Source organism: Ctenocephalides felis, unplaced genomic scaffold (assembly GCF_003426905.1).
Source record: "Ctenocephalides felis isolate EL2017-DRISC unplaced genomic scaffold, ASM342690v1 CF-g0.4_SCAFFOLD_02945, whole genome shotgun sequence".
NCBI classification, from domain to species: Eukaryota; Metazoa; Arthropoda; class Insecta; order Siphonaptera; family Pulicidae; genus Ctenocephalides; species Ctenocephalides felis.
Window position 1 is genome coordinate 1 of NW_020539099.1, and position 25116 is coordinate 25116.

The 25116-nt window shown below is 27.5% G+C and overlaps 1 protein-coding gene across 1 annotated transcript; it reads left to right on the forward strand.

Annotated features, from left to right (window-relative positions):
* Positions 1-5: 5 nt before the first annotated feature.
* LOC113381601 (uncharacterized protein KIAA1109-like) lies at positions 6-24181 on the forward strand (the record flags this gene model as incomplete). The annotated part of the gene is given in 39 exon segments (XM_026620405.1): positions 6-80; positions 795-932; positions 1696-1839; positions 2094-2298; positions 3989-4164; positions 4226-4330; positions 4631-4907; positions 5653-5758; positions 5827-6007; positions 6999-7160; positions 7251-7376; positions 7554-7644; positions 7772-7912; positions 8090-8295; positions 8379-8547; positions 8651-8764; positions 8826-9064; positions 9995-10160; positions 10355-10630; positions 16016-16211; positions 16270-16409; positions 16942-17033; positions 17098-17237; positions 17407-17590; positions 18046-18279; positions 18642-18788; positions 18958-19050; positions 19190-19324; positions 19395-19523; positions 19619-19771; positions 20006-20105; positions 20171-20373; positions 20483-20596; positions 20666-20747; positions 20892-21083; positions 21390-21506; positions 23428-23492; positions 23755-23984; positions 24049-24181. Coding segments are annotated over 39 exon segments (5976 nt in total), but the record flags the coding sequence as incomplete, so codon positions are not given.
* Positions 24182-25116: the final 935 nt, after the last annotated feature.

Sequence of the window (25116 nt, forward strand, 5' to 3'; positions counted from 1 at the left end):
ATTTGCATGCATCATGTGTAGGAAAAGTACAAGATGCTAAATATTAAAGAAAAGATGAATCATTGAGTTATTGGTCTCAGGTAATAATTTGATTTATGGAATGATACATATTTTTGAATCACATTGTTATTAATTTTATATATATAAAATACATATAAATAAAGTGTAACAATATGAAGTGAGTGTCTAGATACAAATGTCTCCATTGGAAAGATTTGTTGTGACCGATTCTTAATTTTTAATAACTTTCCGAAGAAGAAAAATCCGATTTGCTTATTTTATGTTATCTCGACGTTTCAAGCGATTCTGAATCGAATGAGTGTGTGTGTATGTATGTATGTATGTATGTGTGTATGTGTACGTGAGACGATTTTTTACCTTTCGTCGACGTTTTCTCAAGAACGGCCAAACTGATTTCAAACATTTAAAAGCCATTCAATGTATCTCGATGAGGAAGGACTAGCGGTTCACAATTCTGCGTGACAATCGGCCGACCCATTTCTTTGTAATTACCAAAAATGTGTAAAATTTTTTGTCCACGTTTTCTTTAACTCACAATTCTAAATCACCACAATTTGAATTTTAAAAATTCAAAAACCGTTTGAAAGATATTGGTTGGGAATCGCGCTGATTAGTTTTTGATAAAGATCGGCTGGCTCGTGTTTTTGTAATTAACTTTTAAAAAATGTTACTTGATAATTGTCAAAAATTTTAACTGTGAGTTTTACTCAGCTCACAGATCTGCCCTAGAGCAGTACTACCTATTGTATATTTAAATTTATATTTATCAACAGGTACATAGCAATTCTAAACACAGTACAACTGAACGTCAAATGACTAGTGGCAAAGGACCAAAAGAGGAATATGTTCAGACTAATGTGTATGAAGAATGCATATCAACACAGCTTCAAGGAATTATCATTTTTCCTAAGGTATATAGATTGAATGCCACTAAACCTCACACAAGCGACTCTTAATCGAAAGTTAAATAAATACTAGTGATAGTATGAATTTTGAAATTTAGAGCTTTTTTTTTTGTCTTTTTGCTATAATAATGATCACTATAATTTCATTACTCATATATTCTACTATATTCTATAGTTTTCTTTCAAGTATCATTAAGAAAATTTTAAATTAAAACTTGTATCTTATTATTAGAATAATCATTTAATTTAATTGCTTGATTTATGCTGATGAAGTTCAAGCGCAAAATAAATATTAAGTAAATAATGCTGCTATTAATTATTGAATCTATTAAATTAATCATGTTTTAATTTATTATTTCTTTTTTGAATCATAATTATTAACTATTTCAAGATTTGTGTACATTATATGCCAACATGTATATCTGTATGTATATACATGCATATACATAATATATTGTTGTATAGTCTTGGATTTGATGTTGATATATATTATTTATCCATATGTTTCGACTAGCATCTTAGCCTTCATCAACTGAATGTAACGCCCAATTTTTAAACTCAAATAAAATATATATAAATATATATATATTTTTATTTTATGTCTATATATGTATATATGTATATATATAATTATATATATATATATATATATATATATATATATATAAGGATATAATAATTACATGCAAAATTACATTGAACTTTTTTTAACAGAATTTTATAATATAAAACCAAGTGATTTTGAAATCTTTTTCTATTTTGTTGCCAGATAAATATTACCATATTTCAAACATCAGTAGTTGAAGAACTGATTTCCTTCGCAGCTCTAGATAATATACAGGATTTGACTTGTGCTTCTCTATTAGCAGTTTGTTTTGAAAGCGTAACGCTAAGGTGTCACATTGGCAAGCAGGTGAACTTACATTGTATAGCTTGTTATTTTTATTTTTATAATAATTTTTGTATATCTCTACTTATATATTTCTTTTTCATTGGAATCAATTTATTTTGCCCAGCCTTATGCAAATTAATATATGAATAAAATATTTTTTTTGATTGATATAAATACAATAAATATTTCATAGTTATGTGTAAATTGCATTCCAATATGCAGTGTAGATATTTAGAGTGCAGAATCTTTAAAAGTTAGTCTTATATTATTTTTAGGCGAAAGAAGTCGTACAGACTTTAAGTAGACCAACTGCTCCAAATCGGGGATTGAAGAAAGTTACGGGGTTAATGCGAGGTCCGCGCGCCTTTATATCTGGGAATCTGCCCAGTAGAGCGAGTCAAGATGCTCTACCAAGTGAGCCAGACTATATTGAAACATCCGAAATGCAGCAAGAAGAATTACTTGTTACACTAAATGTTGGTGGGTAAAACCCTTTATTAACTTCGCGAAGGAGAAGTTTGTTTTCATCAAAAAATCCGATTTGCTAATTTTATGTTTTCTCGACGTTTCAAGCCATTCTGAATCGAATGAGATTAAATTTGGAAAAAGTATATGTGTGTGTGTGTGTGTGAACAGATTTTTTGCCGTAAATCGACGTTTTCTCAAAAACGGCTGGACTGATTTCAAAAATTTAAAAGCCATTCGATGTATCTCAATGAGGATTATTGTTTGTCACTTTTGTTGCGACGATCGGCCAAGCCGTTTCCTTATAAATAGCAGAAAAGTGAAAAATTTTTCGTCCACGTTTTAGCCCGCAATTCTGAATCGATTTTGAAAATTCAATTTTTTGAAAGATATTGGTTGGGAATCGTGCTGATTAGTTTTTGGTAGAGATCGGCCGGACCGTTTTCTTGTAATAACGTGTTAAAAATTTTTTTTCGACGATTTTTATTATTATTTTTTTGACGGTAGATACCATAGTCTTATAGATCATACTAAAATATTACGGCTCTACGACAAGTCGTTTAATTTTTAAAATTCGTCAAAGTTTGCAAAAATTAGTATCATTTTTTTGGCATTTGTCAAAATTAGACCTTTGATCGACGTTTTCTCAAAAACACCTGAACCGATTTCAGAAATTTAAAAGCCATTCGATGTATCTCAATGAGCACTATCGTTCATCAGTTTTGTGCGACGAACTGCCAAGCCGTTTCTTTGTAATTTGGAAAAAAGTGGTAAACCTTTCGTCCACATTTAAGCTCATACTACCGAATCGATTTTAAAAAATCAAAAACTGTTCGAAAGATATTAGTTGGGAATAATACTGATTAGTTTTAGGTGAAAATCTACCGAACCGTTTTCTTGTAATTAACTGTTGAAAAAGCCGAATTTTATGGAACTTTTTTTTGGTGTTATATATCATAGAACTTACTGAAATATTACGGCCTTACGACAAGTAGTTTAATTTTAAAAATTCATCAAAGTTTGAGAAAATGAGTAGTTTTTTGACGTTTGTTAAAATTAAAATTACACTATTTACTTGGTATAACAATAGAGTACTTGGTTTTAATGAACATACTAAATCATTAAAGCCCTACGGAAACTGGTTCAATTATAAAAATTCTTGATTTTTGAAAATTTGCTTTTAGAAAATACTCCGAGTTAACATGTTTGTTATGTCACTCATATGTAACTCATTATGTAACTGTGTATGATGTTATGTTTCTCATAAGTTAATTTATTTTTTTATTAATTAAATCAATTATTTATACATTTCGGGAAGTTCATGTAACTTGCCTCAAGGCAAAATACCAATGCCAACTAGTTTATTTTTATGTCTATATTGATAAAACAATTGTAATACTTTTATTACATAGTTTAGTATATTATAACTTTATATCATGCATAAATGTTGCTTTTATTTTTAATATCGATATAGGAGTATAGCTGAAACATGTGGATTGCACTTCGTTTTTTTATTGTTTGGTTCTATATATATATATATATATATATATATATATATATATATATATATATATATATATATATATATATAGTTAAATTTGGATCTTCAGAATACATTTGCTTTATTTGATTTCTTTATTGGTAAATTTGTTGTTTTTTTTTTGCACATCATAGTTTCTACAACTTTTAATAAATTGTTTTCCAGGAAGAATACATACACAGCTTAGACGTTTACGGAATGAGAGTTCGATTTTAAAGGATGCGATTATTACGTCAATTCCTTCACATTGCTCTCGCGTTTTATTCACATGCGTGAGGATATCATCTGCTGTTCCTTCATCAGTGTTCTATCAGCAAATGAATCAAGCTGAAAATACTCCTGTAAATATGTCTTTTTTATATTGTTCTGTACTTTTATTTAAAAGTTTTTTTTATATTGTAGTTGAAAACATTTGCCACTGACATTGGAAGTTCTAATGGTAACTTATTGGACAATTCAATGGGGTTTATAATGTTTGAATGTGGTTTGGAAGGTGTTTCTATTAAGGTATATGTTACTTTATTATAATAGTATATGGATATTTTTAAATCTATGTAATATTCTACATTTCAAAAAGAATAGTATATTTTAATTTATTATGTGTCATTTAGTGCATGCAAGATATATCCACTGAAAGTATTGACACTAAACTTTGTTGACTATGTTGACTATATTTTTACCATTATTTTTGTTCACTTTTATTTTTTTTTATTTAAATGAAAATGCATCCTCAGGGGATATTTTACTTTGCACGTTAATTTGCATTTAGTTTTATATATATATTGTGTACAATATTTATTTTTTCAGATTGTGAAACGATCCCAGCGTGACAATAATGAAAATGGTCAAAACGGTAATAAAAGCAGGGAAAGTGAAGTATTTTATGATGATTCAGTACACTCAAAACAGAGTACTGATAATACTAAGTTAGAGAACATTTCAAGTAGCACTCCAATGCCTGAACAGAAGTCTTATCACAATGGCCAATTAAGCACGGCTCCTACTCCAACAAGTTACAGGAAGAACACTATGAATAGTATTGGATTTGAAATACCTAATAATCAAAATAGTACTGTATTAAAAGGTATCACTATTATGATGGTATATTACACACAAAGATTATTTTAATAATTTTAATTTTGAAATATGTCAGAATAAATCTTCAGGATTGTATCTCTTATTTATTATAAAATCTTTATTATTTTCACACATTTCAATATATTATCTTACGTATTCAGTGGACTGCAAATTGAAAGAAACAGATTATAAAATAACTAAACCATGAAATAAAACATAAAACAACAATAAAACAAATATATACAGAAGTAATATGGTGTAAAGACTTACATCTTAAAATCGTTTTTTTTTTCCTGACAAAAAATGGTTTAGTAATGCTATTGTGAATTATTATTATCGTTGAATAATTAGGAACATTCCAATTTCCATGTAAGTCTTTACACTATATTACTATTTATTTATGTTTTATTGTCACATTGTTTAGTTATTTTATATTCTGTTTCTTTCAATTTGTAGTCCACTAAAGATGACATACGATAATATATGAAATAATAAACATATGGAAATAATGAAGATTTTATAAATTTCTCTGATTTGTATTTGGTGTATTGCCTTGAAGATTTAATCTCACATATTTCAACATCAAAATTATTGAAATAATGAAACATATATATCTGAATTATAACATAAATATCTATAATTGTATTATAAAATCCACAAATGAAAACTTCTACATAAAAATGAATACTTCTACATAAAAAATTATAGTTTTACTTTTTTGTAATCGAATTTTATTTTCATACATTTGATAGATGACAATGGAAAAACTTCATCATGTGTGATTGAATTCAAGACGGTATGGTTTAACTTTGCTGCACCACCCAGAGCACCTATTACTAGAAAGCTAGACTTTACTAGGTAAATACTACTTAGTTCTTATATAATATTATTATTATTGTTTTGTATTTTACACAACATGTTTTTAGATTGGATTGGAATCTTCTAAGTACTGCTTCTTCAGCTATCAATGCCTGGATGAATCCAAGTAATAGATTTTTTATAAAAACAATGACTATGTGCAAATCTATGTATAGACGCAGAACTGCTGTAGTAGTTTGTCTCATGGCTGATGCTCTTGATGTTCCTTCTATACATATTCCCGTTAAGGTACACACACACATTTATATATATATATATATATATATATATATATATTATATATATATATGTCATAAAATTTTGTGATATGAGTGGAACGAATATTAAATGTTAAATATGAACAATACAACACTCAGATTTTTAACACACACTTTATCTAATAATTACAGGCGTTTCGAGACCATGGTATGCCTCATCTTCAGTGTAATTTCAAAAACAACCTTTTTTTTAGTAAAGAGTCAAGCATTGCAAGGAATAGTTGGTGTTTTTTGTTTATTAAAAATTAAATGTAATTTAAATAAAATATTAAAGAATGTGTAGTATATAAGTAACTGTTTTTGAAATTATACTGAAGATGGGGCATGCCATGGTCTCGAAACGTCTGTAATTATTAATTAAAGTGTGTCTTAAAAATCTGAGTGTTGTATTGCTCATATTTAACATTTCATATATAAGCAATTTCAGACATCCATACAATTATTACAAAGCTAATTAATGGTAATAATTAAAGTGTTATTGGAAGTAACTGTTGTGTTAAATTGATGCTCTGATTACTTAATTCTTTTGGTATTACTTATGAATATTACTATTTGGTAATATGTGTATGAACTGAAAAAATTATCACTATTTAAATATGTAATATATTATTTTTTAGCTAATTCTATTTGAAGTTTTAGTTGTTTTATTTATGATATATTTCTGAATTACTATATTATAACCTACTCTTCCTAATTCCTGACCTATCCTTGCTTCCATTGCAGATTCGCTCCATTTCACACAGGCCTTTTCCAGTACATCATCACAATCAATTTTATTTTATTAGAAGATATCGATTGGTATTATAATAATATTAAATAAAAATAATATAAAATATTGTTCATAGTTAATAGGTTTATATATATATATATATATATATATATTTCATGTTTATATATTTATTTCATTTTCCATTTGATTAAAAGATTGGTGCCTCACAAATTCATTTATTTTTTTAATTTAGAGCCGATATGGTAAACTAACACCACTTGCAAAAACTTTGCAAGAAGATCCGTCTTGTCAGTTGTGCTGTGTTTTGCAAAAATATGTGCTTCTTGGCGAAGTTAAAGCTGTTGAAAACAATCTGAGAGAATCAGAATTACCTTTGCTGTCTACACTCAGAGAAGTATGTAATATATGCGCACTAATTTACATAGAGAAAATATTGTTGTTCATCAATAAAATATGTAATCTATTTAAATTTTTCAAATTTTAGGGCGTGATTGTATTAAGTCGACAGTGGAAAAATGTTTTATATACTCCATTACTACTTGAACATAAATATAAAACTAAATTAGTACGACCTATTAATATTACAATCTCTATGCCTGAGACTGATGAGGTAACTATTTGATACAAAGTATTTATTATTATTTTCTTTATTTACTTTGAAAATGATAATGCTTTGATTTTAAAACAAGTAATTTTGTAGCAATATTAATAGTTAAAATTTACTTTTGTGCCCATATATAAAAAAATTGCAATTATCATAAATAGAAATTTACATGCTAAATTTCAGGAAAATTTGTTCGTTGATGAGACTGAAGTCGAAGGTACAGAAATGACAGATGAATGTGCTACTTTACTCAATAATAATAAATCTAAATATGGTAACACCATTTATATTATTTTTAAATCATAGAAATTTTACATATATGTATATATATATATATATATATATATATATATATATATAATTTTTTGAACTTATATTTCTACAATTCAAACTTTTTATAGTAATGAAAGAACTAAATGAACCATTGCAACCAATGAATGGAGTGCCAGTAAACATATCTGCAGATTTCATTAAACCAAACATATGCAAAGAGGGTGTTACTGATCGAGTACTAACGTCGCCAAGTCTAAAATCAGGAACTGGTGAGTTAAAATTGAAATTACTTTGGATATATATACAGAGAGACAGAGATTTCATTGTAATTTATTATTTGAGAAAACTATTGTCCTATCTCGCTGATTCATATTAGAATATAGCATTCATTCACTCATAAGATTTTTTTAGCATGATTTTGAATTGGTTGAATATTTATATTATAGGATATGGGACACTGCGAGAAGAACAACATGGTTCTGTAGGAAGCGTCTGCTCTTCAGGTGAAAGTGGTAATAACCCTTGCACAAGTCCTGTAGTGAGCAATGAAAGAAGTGCCTCAATATCTGCAACGAGGTTTGGAGAAGATCTTTATAGTTGGATGGCAAAACAAGATACAAAAGAAGATTATGATAATAAATTTAAAGACTTGGTAAAGTTGCACATATTATTAAGAAATTTAAAATTAAGTTTTTTTTATTAGGAAACTGATTAAATAATTATATCCCAATATAGATGGCTAAAACCGGTCGCGTACGCGAACCTCTGATTGATAATATGGCTGCTAGTGGGGTCAATATGTATCCAATTCATGATTCATTAAAACTTCTGGATGCACACCTAATATTTGAACCACTGCTAACTTGTTTAGGAGTGATGCCACAGAAAATGCTGCCTAACATTAGTGAAGGTAAACTGTTATAAAATATAGATAATTATTTTAAAATATGTTTTGATAGGTTTGGCTGGTAAAAAAGGTAAAGCAAACTAATATTTAACCTATTCAGATAATTTATCATCCTTGGATGCACTTGGGACAAAATTATCACTTATTGGAAGTATAGATATGTTGAGAATAGATATTGTAGTTAGTGAAAGCAAAACTGACAAGAAAAAATCCAAGTTTAATACAAAATCAAAAGGTATGATATGTTTTGCATAATTTGCTATGCTGAAATTATTATGAATGTTTTGCTAATTATCTTCTAGGACACAAATTTATACTAAAAATTTCACCAGAAACGCCAGCTTTTGTTTGTGAAAAAATGGGTGTACAGTTGGAATTAAATAAAGTAGCTGATGTTTCCATAGACGAAGCAGTTCGAAGACAGAGTGTCTTATACTTGTCTAGAGGACAGTTACGAAAACATACCTCAACAATATTGAATTTTAGTTTGAATATTAATTATATTTCGCAACAGGTTTGTAATCATTATTTAAATTTTCATAATTTAAATAGTTTAATTTTCTTCAACTTTAAAGTTGCCATCGATCAAACATTTATGAACTATTTAACTTCTATATAAAGTACGAAAAATGGCAACCAATAATTGAAAAACAAAATTAATAAGTTTAAGAGCTCAATGTGAAATCAAAGTGATTATATATAAACATTGCAATGGGTGCTAATAAAGCACTATTATGTACACTTATTGTAATGTTTGCCTTTAAAAGTATTGCAAATATGGTAGTTTTTTTAGATTTTTTTGATATTCAATTAAATGATTTGATGAAAGATTTAAAATAATATTTAGCTAATTATATATTGATAATATTTTTTAACTCAACTAATTTAATACAATATTATATATATATTTTTTCTAAATCATTTATAATTTAAAAAGTATAAGTACTGTTGAACACGTAATTATATATAATAGTACCCAGAAATATTTTATTATGTTCAAACTTATTTGCTTATCTTACAAGGATCTCAGGTTTACTCATCTGGAATTGTGATGGAGCTTTGCGTGGTGAAATCAAACTTCCTAAATATTATGAGATTATAGATAGTATTTCAATTACGAAAATTATTTGATATTTTTAAAAATGGGTGCCGTTACGCACTTTTTATAGCGTGTTTTTATTTTTTAGTGTTGATACAGATAAATTTGATTTATTTATTACTTACTTATTAGTTAAATATAAGACACTAAAAAACTTTGCTTTGCTTATTAAACTTATTTTTATGAAAAATGTTTACATTCCTAAAAATAATTTTTAAAGTGTTATAAATTAAATTTAAACGTTATAAATAATTGCATATTTTTAATGCCTTCAATGTCCTTGTACACAGACTTTACTGTATAATATATAATTTATAAACTGTATATGAAAATACATATTTTTAGATAAATATGCCCCTTCTTCGTTTACTTCATCAAATAAGCAATATGTATCAAAATGTTAAAAATACTCAAAATGAATTAAGAGAACAGCATGCTGATATGAAAATGCCAACTGAAAATGGCATATCTGAAGATATCTTTGCACAACCCAGAGAGGCCTCTTCATTAGGTAACTTATGTTGTTTTTGTGAATTTTTTTATAATGAATTAAATATTGAAAATAAAAGGTGTGTAATTTTCGAAATATTGCCCTAATAGTTCGTTAAAATTTATAATTTAATACTTAATATGTGAATTTTGTAGTGAAGAAATGTATTTTTATTATAATATTGTTTAAAAGTATGTTTATCTTTATATTTTTAGTGTCTGCAAATAATGATCATTTGTCTTCCCATACGTTAATCGGATCTTTAGATAAATCTATAATGCTTGACGCTCCTGTATCAAGTTTTAATAGTCAAGTTTCTGATATTGTGATATCTCACTCGGTTAGTGCTCAAAAGGTTTGTTCTTTTACTTCACAACCCCCAACTTCTCAATCTCCTAGCTTCCGAATACGACCGCAGAGTTTGGCACAGAAATTAAGATCTACTAGTAAAACAGTAAAAGGAAAACTCGGATATACCAATTTAAATGAAGGTACAATTTTTTGTATACAGCATTTAATGTGTATAATATATATATATATATATATATATATATATATATATATATTTTGATGAGTTATTTAGAATCGAGCCGTAACACCAAGTAAAAATAAAAACTAAAGTAGTTTTGAAATACTTCATTTATCCATACATTTCGGTCTTCATCGAGACTGTCATTCAATGGAAAAACTAAAAGATTTTATATGATATAGGAGGAAGATAATATAGACTTATATATTATTTATATATTATTACTTATGATTTAGTAGTTAATTTTGATGTTGAAATATATGAGTGAGTTCTTGAGGGCGATACATCAAACAAAGAAAAGCCAAAGATTTATAAAATAATCTTTATTTCCAAACGTTTCGACATTCAATTTAATGTCATCATCAGTGGATCTAAAAACAGTATGAAAATTAGTATATCTAGGTAATTATAATATATGTGGATTGGTAAAGTAACTATATCAAGTTATTACTTATATATTATTATTACTTATATATATATATATATATTTATATATATATATATATATATATATATATATAAACTTTTTTGTTTTTTATTACATTTGGATTCTTTGTTCGAAGCTCTACAAGGGCGAGCAACCTTTTTAACACACGGTCCAATTTAAATTTTCAAATTTTTTTTTGATTTTAAAATTAAATTTCTAATGCTAAAACAGCTCTTTTTATGAGACATTCAAGAACTTCTTCTTATGCATATAGAGAAATATTTGTACAATAGGATAAGCCTGCAAATCAGTTAGTTTTATCGAAGATAACGGATAGAGCGAATAAATTTAAGATTTTTTTATAAGCTCAGAGAAATCTTGATCGAATTTCAATTAAAAACGTTCACAAAAAAGGCGATAATAGTTCATTGATCGATTACCGAGCTATGTAAAAAATGATAGGACTACCAAAGTGACTATTATAAAATAATAAAAATTTTGAGTTGTGTATAGTTTTCCATTTCGCATAATAAAATTAAAATAAAGAACAAAATTTAAAAAAAATTTTACGGCCGTACAAGCCATGATAAAAATGAATTGCTTTTTTTTAATAAAATTGAAGCTTTTTCATAAACTCAGATAAAAGTCTGATCTAAAATTAGGTCAAAAGATTTATTATTTGAGCGCGGGAATGATGTAATTGCAACAAAATTACAAAATTGCCACAAGAAAAGAACAAAAATATAAAATTGGACAAGGTATATATTCTATATAATTGCGAGTGTATATTATAAGTGTTTATAAATATTAATACAAAATGAAAACAAATAATATTTAGAAAAACAATTTTACTTGAAAACTTTAATAAAAAATTTGGCACTGCTTTTTTTATATAAGCTGATCAATATCAGCCTTTTTTTTAGATTTTGTTCTTTATTTTAATTTTTTTAATGCAGAAAGTAGCAATGCGTATGCAGCTTTGATATGTTTTATTCAGCTTTGATAGGTGGTGATTTTTTTTATTAATTTTATGGTTGAAATTAACACAGGTCCACATATGATTTCCAATGTACCTTTCACCGCTGAAGATGAATCTATAGTCAAAATTGGAGCACAAAATATTGAAAAACATTTAGAAACTGGAATAATCTTCAATCTAGATTTTTTTTCTGAATGAATTAATTATTATCCAGCAACTTTTCTTTTGTGGACCTGTGTAATTGTTCGCGCATACGTACTTCCAAAAAAAGAATTTATCATAATTTGATTTGCGTTTTTTTTTTTTCAAAAGCGAAAATTACTCAGGGCTGACATAAGATTAACAAAAAAATTCGAAGTTTACTGAAAATGCATTTTTTATATCTATATTATTCTGCATGTTAAATGGCGAAGAAAACATTTACATGAAAACAGCTGTCTTGTTAGCTTTGTACATTTGGAGTCACAATTAAAATCTGTTCACATTTTCTTTTTTTGAATATGAAAAGTGAAACACAAGATTCTGCAAAAGATATTATTCTTTATTGCCAAAATGCCTAAAGGACTATAATTATTATTTCATATCCAAAAACAATTGTAATTCACCATTTGAGTCGTATACTCCTTTAAGCATAACATCACTATTGAGCTAACGTATTTTAGTATTGAAAATCGACATATTCATGATCTAAATAGCCAGGAAGTTTTTAAATTTACGATGATTTAACCCTCGCGACTTTATAAGATTCACTTTTTTAATTATTTTGAATTTAGAAATGCTTTGTTGCTACGTTCTCGGACAAGTTCTCAATTTTTCTTGCAATATTGAAGCTTGTTAATATTTATATAAATTAATAAATTAATTAATATTTATTTTATCAGGAAATGCTTTTGTATCTTCGAACAATAGTTTTTACCAGAATTTGACTGACGACAAAATTAGTCTTTACAGCCGTATTTGATAAAATATCTAGAAAAATAATCTGTTGTTGAGAAATGCTTGGCGGGCCGCGGGTTGCTCATGATTGCTCTACAAAATATTTACATATATATATTACTTATAATATTAACTTAAACTTATAATATTAACTTGAATATTTACATATATATATTACTTATATATACTTATATATATATATATATATATATATATATATATATATATATGTGTGTAAATATTTTGTAGAGCAATCATGAGCAACCCGCGGCCCGCCAAGCATTTCTCAACAACAGATTATTTTTCTAGATATTTTATCAAATACGGCTGTAAAGGCTAATTTTGTCGTCAGTCAAATTCTGGTAAAAACTGTACATATATATATATATATATATATATATATATATATATATATATATATATGTATATTAAGGAGGGTCGATTTAAAAGTCGCTTAGGCACATATAATTTTCGGATACTAAGGATCAAAATAACATACTTTGCTGAAGAAACCATACCTCTAAAATGAATTCTGATGCCCCGTGCATTGACCCAAAGATAGGTATTGAATTTTGAAAAATTCCGTTTTAATTCATTTAGAGTGTTCCAACCGCGTCCAAATGTATAACCAACTAACTTTGGAAGCCCAATTCACCCATGCCTATGGGTTCACCCCCTGGGACCTCCCCTTAGAGGGGAGTTCACTCCTATACAAATATTGCAAAAAATCATTGTTTTTGGTATTTTACTCAGCAAAAAATGTTTTAATTTAAGCATTTTTTTTCAGATATTATTTCAAACACACACAAAAAACTTTTTTATAAAAAAATTATTAAAATTCTTCTTTGTTTCAATTTTTCCAATGCATTTTGTCTCTGCGCTTCTATGCTAGCCTAGAGGCTGTTACGGCGACGATATTAGAGAGCCGTGCAAAATTTTCTAGACTTGAAACAAAAAAGGACTTCAAACAATAGTTTATGAGTTTTACATAGTTTTATTTACATATCTTATGATCAAATAAATTTTATAATAAAAATAAATCACCGATTTTTGTCATGTTGAAGTACCCAAAATGATGCAACTTTTGTATGGGGGACCTCTAAAGGGAGGTTCCAGGGGGTGAACCATAGGCATGGGTAGATCGGCCTTCCAAAGTTACTGGATGTCGGTCATACATTTGGACATTATTGAGGCGCTCTAAACGAGCCAAAACAGGATTTTTTAAAATTTGACCCAATCTTTGGGTGAATGCACGGGACATCAGAATTCATTGTAGAGATATGGTTTCTCGGCGAAGTATCTTATTTTGATCCCTAGTATACGAAAATCATATGTGCCTATGTGACTTATTTACCCATACAAATCGACCCGCCCTAATATATATATATATATATATATATATATATATATATATAACAAATGTATTCTGAGTGGATAAATAGATATTAATTTGGAAATATGAACAAACAACAATCTTTTTTGCACTTTTTTTGAGTATATTGAACGACTTGTAACGGGTAACACATAATGCTAATTTAGGTTTTCATATTTTAAATTTTAAATTATAACACACTGATGATGAGACAAACCTAGTCTCAAAACGTTTGTGAAAATTATTATTTAATAAATTAGTGCAAAAAAGAGTGTTGTTTGTTCATATTTCCAAATTAATATCTATTTATCCACTCTCTCTCTCTCTCTCTATATATATATATATATATATATATATATATATATATATATATATTAGGGTGGTCCTTAAACTGCTCATTTTTGAATTTCTTTGCTCCCAGGGGCTCAAATGGTTCCAAATTGATAAAAAACAATTCTCTGAAAATTTTAGCTCTTAATATTAACGTTTAGATAGAGCGCAATTCAATCAAAGTTTGTATGGAAAGAGCATGGAAAAAATTTTGAAAATTAAAAAAAAAAAAATGTTTTAGATATAACTTAGCGACAAATGAATGAGTATTATTCATTCATTTGTTTGCTAAATTACATCTAAAAAACATTTTTAAAATTTTTGAAAATTTTTTCATGCTATTTCCATACAAAATTTTGATTGAATTGCGCTCTATCTAAACGTTAATATTAAGAGCTAAAACTTTCAGAGAATTGTTTTTTATCAATTTGAAACCATTTGAGCCCCTGGGAGCAAGGAAATTCGAAAATGACCATTTTAAGGACCACCCTAATATATATATATATATATATATATATATTAATGCTTAAATTACTAATATATTTAATAATATTTTTAATTATCGTTTTATATTGAAATTATTAACTCTCATAGGGTAATCAAAAAATGAAAATTTTTGCATAATTTACATTTCAAAGGAAAAATGGATGTATGTGTGTGTACAATACAAAAAAAATATTTTTATTTAATACCAATATAGTCACCCTCACAATCAACATCCTATTATTTATTATATATATATATATATATATATATATTAGGGTGGTCCTTAGAATGGTCATTTTCGAATTTCCTTGCTCCCAGGGGCTCAAATGGTTCCAAATCGATAAAAAACAATTCTCTGAAAGTTGTAGCTCTTAATATTAACGTTTAGATAGAGCGCAATTCAATCAAAGTTTTGTATGGAAATAGCATGGAAAAATTTTCAAAAATTTTAAAAATGTTTTTTAGATGTAATTTAGCGAACAAATGAATGAATAAAACTCATTCATTTGTCGCTAAGTTTTACCTAAAACATTTTTTTTTAACTTTCAAAAATTTTTCCATGCTCTTTCCATACAAACTTTGATTGAATTGCGCTCTATCTAAACGTTAATATTAAGAGCTAAAACTTTCAGAGAATTGTTTTTTATCTATTTGGAACCATTTGAGCCCCTGGGAGCAAGGAAATTCGAAAATGACCATTTTAAGGACCACCCTAATATATATATATATATAATATATATATATATATATATATATATACAATAATCTATCTATTTATCTATATATCAACAGTATTGAGATGTTTTATATTTGTTAGGAACAACGTCGCCAACCGAGATAAGAAATGATTCATTTTCGAATTCTGCTGTTGAAAGAATAACAGTTATATCTGAAAAAGGACAGCAAAAATCAGGAATTGCCAATGGTATCTCATCAACAAATTGCTGGAAAACAGTTTATTATTTGTTAGATCTTTATGCAACTCAACCTGACACTAAAACAATTCCTCACAGGTAATTAATTAGAATATCATGCACATGGTGTACAAATTAAATTAGTTATATTCAACAGATTTTCTGTGGCTCCGGATATATCAGAACATTATAAAAATGTTCGAAAATTTAATCTAGTATCTGAAGCAAAGTCTCAAGATGATATAGCACCAGGAGATCAAACAAGTTCAACACCAATCCAAACAAACCGAGATTTAGGTAAAATCTATTCAGTAAATTAGAACTATACAATTAATTAATTTATTTATGAAAACGTATTCGAAAAATATAAATGTTTGCATATACTTGATGTGAAACATATTTTCATGCAGGCTTTTAATCTTTCACTATCGATATAATTACAAATCCAATATGATTTGGTTGTGCATTATATTGATTATCAGATATCTATTTAACAGAATCATTGTAATGAAATTCATAGTTATAAATAATTTTGAAATGAACATTGGAAGCTACCTATTATCGAAATAATATTTTCAGTTTTCAGTTATTTTGAGTGTAACTTTTCAAAATGTTTTAAATTTTATTTAATTAGAATTTTATATGTCAATACCAACATTATTTTCAAAAATTATTGCAATTATGACTTATTAATTATTAAAGTTATTTTTATCTAAAATAAATATATAATAAGTTATTAATGAAATAATTCTTTCAATTAAAGGTTTCAATTCAATATTATGAATTATTACATTATATTCTATTTTCTTAATTACAATTTATTTTAAAGGCATTTTTGGTAATGAGCGAGCTAGGTGGGTAGTATTTGGAATAGCCAGAATACATAGGACTCGATTATTGGCAACATTAAGTGGGCTGAAGGTAATACTACATGGATTTTTTTTATATAATTAAAATTTATTTAAAATATAATCTTTATCTGAAGTTGGAAGCAGAAATTACCAGTCTTCAGAGTAGCCTTACATGTAAAAAGCGATTGCACACTGCTAGACTAGAATGCTCATTAACAGGGCAAGTTGGAAAAACTATGATAGTACTATTGGAAGGCGTAGCTCCAAATCAACAGTCAGTATTTGAATTTTTTTACTTGGAGAGGTTTAAATATGAAGCAAAATAATATAAATTGTTATTGTGATTCACTGTTTTAAAACTTGCTTTATTATAATTTGATGAAACTAACAGTAGTTTAACTAAACACATTAAATGTATATAACTTCAATGTTTTTTGTTTTAGAACTGTAGTGAAAGTGACTGTTGGAAAATCGCAGACATTATATTCTAGTATATCAAGAAAAAATAAAAATAAAAACTCTGGACTACTGACTGTAGGAGCTGTAAATATTGACATTCCCCAACATCCTGTTGCACTGCATGGCATGATGACTAGAGGTTCAAAACAACTATCATCAACTTTGCAGGTAAATAGTTTGAATAAAAATCGAGTCAAAGATTATAATAAAAATCTGAATTTTTTCTTTACATTCTTAGTGAATGATAATTTATCTAGAGCACTGTAATTTGATATTGAACATTGTAATGCAGGGCTTAAAATTGTATTTATATCAAATTTTTTGAAAAACGCCAATGTTATTCTAACATTTTAATTCATTACCAAATTTAATTATAAATTGTACATTGAAAATTTTATATTTATAATTCAAGAATATGTATTACAGTGACAATATGAACTTTTTTCCGTATTTGGCTGAATTTTGTGTTGTAAATAAATTTGTTTCACTGTGGATCGGCTACTATTTTTGTTGAAGAAATGTTATATTGCTTTTAAGTTAGCTAATTAAATATATATCATTGATGAAACTGTTGAAAACTTTCTCTACTAATGAAGGAAAATTGCTTTTTCTTAATTATCTAGGAGTTACGTGTAGTACGTACGAGTGGCCGAATATCTCGAAGTGGAGGCGTTTATCATACAGAAGACATCGAATCTAGCAGTGGGGTTCAACAAACGGGGAAACAATCACCAATGCAACCCAACGATACCGCTCACACGAAAAAGCCACGTGAAAGGAGTAAAACACCTGGCACAACTGCAGCAACTTCGGGATTGCTTCAACCTCTTGTAATGCAGTTTCTCATTAATTTGGAGGTAGGATTTTTTGAGCACATCTATTCTGTTTTTTTTATGTTTACTTAATACATTTCTACAGAATTAAAGATTTTTTTAATAGAATTTAAGAATTTTCAATGGAAAATAATGTTTCAATAATGCAACTATTGTTAATATGTAAAAAATGTATATTTGATTACAATTTTCATGTCTTAAATGTTTGTGTTTACTTTTCATTGATTATTAAAAATTTTCATGGAGCAATGAAAACTATTTTTGATATACACATTCTTGCGTGAACATTATTTAAAAAATATAAATATACAGGTTAATATTTTATGTGTTATATCACATATCATATTTAATCTTATCTAGTGTTATAATCTGTGGTGTTCTTTTAGAGTTTAAGTATTACTGCAGCACTCTTGCCATCGTTACAAGCTCAGTATAAAATGGATAAAGTGCAGAGTACAGGAGTTACAGGGAGCAAAGCCAAATTTACTATAGATTTACCACAACACAGTCTAAGTTTTAATACTAAAATACAGGTGTTTATTGAAATTAAAATTTTGTATACAAATATAAATTGAACTTTTCAAAATAGAATACACATTTATAATTTTGAAGTTTTCTATTTATTTTGGCTATATTATAATTTTTAATATTGCTACTTTCAATTTATTATTTAATTTTCTATTTACTACAATAATTATTTAGGCATCCGAAGCCAATTTACCTTCAGAAGCAAGTATATCACTACCAAAAGTTCATGTTGGGGCTGAATATATTTTAGAAAGTGATCATCAAGAAGCATCTAATAAAGAATCTTTCAGGTATATTGTTACTATTTTTTTTTAATAATATAAGTTTTTTATTAGCAGATAGAGATTATGTTGAAAATTTTTTTGGTCATTATATGCTTACAAAACTTGTACTTTTTAGAGAAGAGACTCGGAATATTGATGGTTTAATACTTTGCCAAGGAAGTTATTTGAATGCTACTGCTGATATTGGAGCTTTTGAGCACAGTCTTACAACAGATATGCTCAATCATTTAGTTTTTGTTCAGAAAGTTTTTATGAAGGTAAATAAAAACGCAGTTTTCAATTTATATATGAAAGATCTACTATAAATGGTACTAATTTTATTTACAGGAAGTCAATGAAGTTGTTCAAAAGGTTTATGGCGGTGAGAAACCTGTTCCATTATGGCTCGAAGATCATGATGAAGCTAGTACAACAACTGTTAAACAAATTTTATTTTCTCTTATAATTCGTATAAAAGTAAGCAATATTAATAAATTTTGTGCAACTTGGCACTTATACAAATATGCATATTTTTCTTGAGTTAAAAGGTTTATAATTATTATTTATTCCAGAGGGTTCAATTAACCGCAACTACGCCCACTAATTCCGCAGTACGCCTTGAAACTGGAGCAGTCGATTTTCAGTTATCGAATCGAGTACGCAATGTTTCTGTTTCAGACAGTACTCGTTCATCTTCTGCTCTTAAACTATTTGGGAAAGCACAGGTAACTTGGATCTTTCATTCATCTGTAATGAATTTAATTACCTTATAGATGTTGGCAAGTATGTTACAAATATTTTACTATTTCTACAAGAAACTTGTTCTGCAACCAAATATTTTAAAGAAACTTTTGGATAAATTTGAGTTTTTTATAATATTGAATTCAAACAAAAGTTTATTTAATTTATTTTATTAAAAGCAAACACTTTTAGTAAACAATTTTTGAAATCAATATTAGGTGGATGTGAACTTAAGCCTTGGTCAACTACATCGTAATGTTATTTTTGATGAAGCTGAACCGGAATTTCAACAGTTTGCATTTTTTAATACTAGAATTGGTAATATAAATTTCTATAAAAATAAAAATTCTTAAAACAATATTTTTAACCACTTATTTTTTTAGGCTTGCGTAATGCATTTCAAGATGAAATGGCTCGAGAAGATATGGAGGTTGTGCTCATAACATTAAAGAGACCATTAATTTATATTCAACCCATGGCTGTAGATAGAGCAATATTAGTCTGGCTGAATTATAAAAATGCTTATGAGTATTGGAATGAAAATCGTGCAAATTTAAATAAAGAAGTTTTGACTGCTACTCAACAGGTAAACTTATTTTTTTTTTTTTATTAACATATTACTTTAGATTGTATATGTGGGGTGTATAGATCTACTATCAGTTGATCTATTATTTCTATAATTTTTCAAATACTAGGTTTTAGAAAAAGTACAGTTTGGGCAATTGAGTGCACCACATCTTGGAACTTTGTTTCTGCAATTAACAGTTGAAGACATGGGAATTTGTTTGCCTTTAAATCCACTACCTTTGGTATGATATGTGAAATGATTTTATAATGTTTGTATACATTTTTCACTTAATTTAATATTTTACTTATAGTCTTCTTGGACAAATAGAGGAATATATGATTATGATTCTAAAGGGGCTGTGGTTGTTACATTAGAGAATACTAGTATTTCAGGTATAAGATTTATATTTTAAATGATGTTATATATATTTCCGATATTTGTTGAGTAATTATATTTGTTCTTTGTTGAGTTTGGAATAGATTTAGTATGCAAAGGTGAATGAATATTAGAGAATGACTATACTTCTATTTTTTTAGCTTGCAGTTCAGGCTCATTAGTGAGCAAAGGAAAATTTGTTGGTTTATGTTTACGATTTACTGATGATTTTGAAGCATCTTTAGATGACTGGAAGCCTGATATGAATGATAGTAATATAATGAATCTTTGTGTTGTTTCTGAAGGAACATATGAAGTATGCAGCAGAACAATTGCAGCAAAACAGGGAGTAGGTAAGTTGAAAACAAATATTATTTACAAATGTCCATTTATATGAATTTGTTTCCATTTTGATCACTTTAACCTGATCTTAATTTTATTCCTAATACTGAATATAATTTGTTTTATGTATATTATAGTTGCTTATAATTGATTGTGATTAAATATGTTGTTCTGTGCAAAACATTTTTTTGAAAAATTGAAAACTCTTTATTGTATTAATAAACCTAAAATTACTTTTTTTATATATTATAAATAATATGTTAAATATGATAAGTATAAATTTTTATTATATAACTATGTGCACATTGAATTTTCAGAAAATGCAAAATGGTTTTTGAATGTACAATGGCAAATGGAAGGTGTGGATATCCATTTAGATGTTAATGTTGGCAAACAACTTTCAGCCTTGGGGCATACATTAACCATGCTAACGGGTAAACACAAATTATTAATTATTTTTTATATTTTATTGGCTTTAATATGAATTTATAACTTGTTGGTTTAGTATTTAGCCTTGAGGCAAGTTACATGAACTTCTCGATATGTGTAAATAATCGACTTAAGCAATAAAAAATAAATTAATTTATGAGTAATTATAAGTATTCCGAGTGGACTTATTACATTGCAAACGAACGAACGAACGAACGAACGAACACGTTAACTCAAGTATTTTCTAAAAGCAAATTTTCAAAAATCAATAATTTTAATTAATCAATAATTATAATTCAACCAGTTTTTATATGACTTTAATGGTTTACTATGTTCAAGACCAAGTACTCTATCGTTATACCAAGTAAATCGTCTAATTTTAATTTTAACAAATGTCAAAAAAACTACTCATTTTCTCAAACTTTGATGAATTTTTAAAATTAAACTACTTGTCGTAAGGCCGTAATAATTCAGTAAGTTCTATAAGACCATGATATATATCGCCAAAAAAGTTCCATAAAAATCCGCCCTGTTTTTTTTTTCAACAGTTAATTACAAGAAAACGGCTCGGTAGATTTTCACCTAAAACTAATCAGTATCATTCCCAACTAATATCTTTTGAACAGTTTTTGATTTTTTAAAATCGGTTCGGTAGAATGAGCTTAAATGTGGACGAAAGGTTTAACACTTTTTTCCAAATTACAAAGAAACGGCTCGGCCGATCGTCGCACAAAACTGAGAAACGATAATCCTCATCGAGATACATCAAATGCTTTTTAAATATCTGAAATCGGTTCAGGCGTTTTTGAGCAAACGTCGATGAAAGTTCTAATTTTGACAAATGCCAAAAAGACCATACTAATTTTTGCAAACTTTGACGAATTTTTAAAGCTAAACCAGTTGTCGTAGGGCCGTAATATTTTAGTATGATCTAGAAGAGTATGGCATCTACCGTCAAAAAAATAATCATAAAAATCGTCGTTTTTTTTTTTTTTTTAAACTTTATTACAAGAAAACGGCCGATCTCTACCAAAAACTAATCAGCATGATTCTCAACCAATATCTTTCGAACGGTTTTTGAATTTTCAAAATCGATTCAGAATTGCAAGCTAAAACGTAGGCGAAAATTTTTCACTTTTCTGCGATTTATAAAGAAACGGCTTGGCCGATCGTCGCACAAAATTGACAAACAATAGTCCTCATCGAGATACATCGAGTGGCGTTTAAATTTTTGAAATCGGTCCAGCCGTTTTTGAGAAAACGTCGATTTACGGCAAACAATCTGTTCACACACACACACACATACTTTTTCCAAATTTGGTCTCATTCGATTCAGAATGTCTTGAAACGTCGAGAAAACATAAAATTAGCAATTCGGATTTTTTGATGAAAACATAAACTTCTCCTTCGGGAAGTTGATAATTTATTCCTTATTTATATCAAGAGACAAAAGTAGTCAAAAAAATTTGTTTGCTTATAAAAATTATTTATGACAGATACCTTAATTCTAATAAACAACATTTTATCAAAGAAAAGGCCAGCCAATTTACTTTTAAACTTTTCACTGAAATATTACACAAAATTGGTACAATATTCTTAACTTATTGTTATAATAATAACATTGATTTATTATTTTATCAGTTTTAAACTTTTTCTTACATTTTTTTTATATCTAATACTTGTTTAATATTGATGTTACTTTTACATATTTGAAACAAATATTCAAAAAGAGTTTCCTTTTATATGAATGACTAAATACCTACTAATTTTAATAATATTTACAGATTTTTAGAGTGATTTCTATTTATTTTTATTTTTTTTTATACAAATAGGTTTTCTTAATTAGTACAGAACCCCGAATGAAGTAAATTTTTTATTTAAAGAAATATATGCTAGAGCTAATTTTATGATTTATTATTTTTGTAGGTTCCGAAGAAGATGATCAAATGATTTTCGACTCTGATAGTGATGATGGCCAAAAAACCTCACAGGTTCGTTTTTTTAAGGAACTTTAAAATTCTTATTGTTTTTATGATTTAAAGTTTACATATAGGAGAATTATATCTTGTTTATGTAACATTTTGTCTTAAATGCCTTACTTTTTTTAAATGTGCAATTTCCTATGAATCAATATGGTTTTGTTAAATGAATGTTATAGTTAAATGCAATACTTATGTACATTTTGTATTTGTACATTTTTAAACCAATGTTTGCACATTTTTATTTGTTTTAATAATATAATTGTTTTTTTAGGAAAATATATTAACAAAAAATACTAACAAATGGATGGACAGTTTGCCGGCTTTTGTCTTTGACCCTAGCATCGACGCTAAACAAAGATCCAAATTGATAGAAAAGGAAATGAATGAACAAGCAAAAATCATCCATGACTTGAGAACATTGGGTGCATCTCAAGGAACTATAGAACATGAAATGAGAAGACTCCATGAATTGGAAACCTTAATTTTTAAAGATTTTCGAAGGTATTTTTATTTATTACTTTATACCTCCATACTTGAGCAACAATAACCATGCAAATATTTTCAGAGATATGATAAAGAAACTGCGTCGACAAAGTATGCGCACAACAGCAATCAAGGATAAGTTGGGTTTTGGTCAACACAGTACTCTTAGAAGTCGTTACCCAACTATTGAACAAAATATTCAAATGAATGGGTGAGTTAGTATTAATTTTAATTGCTACTTTTAATGGTTTTGCAATTAATCATACAATGAGTGTACTTGTGTAGCTTAATCTTCATGTAATAATAATGTAGTGGCTAATAAACAGTTCATTAAAATCTGCCTTGTTAATCGATCATGTAAGATACTTTTGCTAATTATATTTGACTAAGAAATTGTGAATTACATTTAAATTCTTTAGGTCGGTTCTCGAGACGATTGCGAGTGGCGATATCGGCGGAGATACCAGCCCAGGGGACCATCCCGATCTGCTTCTCTTAAAGTGCGCGGGCAGCAACGTGTTACATTTGGAGATGCACCTCACGTTCTTAGGTCATTTGTTGTTTATTAATTTCTAGTATATTATTATAAAAATGCATAATAGTTGTTTATTTCATTATCTATACAGAAGGATCTTAAAGATTACGACAGTTAATTAAAATTTTACAATGTCATATCTTATATTGGATAGAACTAGGAACTGGGAACTCTATTAGATAAAAAAAAGTTCTACAATAATAAAGATAATAACACGAATTAAAAAAATAGTAATATCATATATTTATGTGATAAACATGTTCAAAAATGAGGAAGCTATATTTATTATCATTATAGGACTATTTTCTTATCATTATATGTTTGTAAGAAATAGTTTTTTTGATGTTTATTAATTCTCTTAGGCAATCTTCTCTTCCTGGTACAAACTCAATAGCAAATATATCTGAGTCAGATCAAAGTTGGATTTAGATCCTGCAGAGGACAATATTATTATAGACGGAACACCAGTGCAAATGCGTCGTAAACTCTACTCAATCTACGTAAGTTTTTATATGTGTAAATGTTTAATTTTTATAATTTCTTACTGATTGTGAGTAAACTTCATGACATTGCATTTTATTTTTTAGACCGATCATCATCAGAAACAAAACTTAG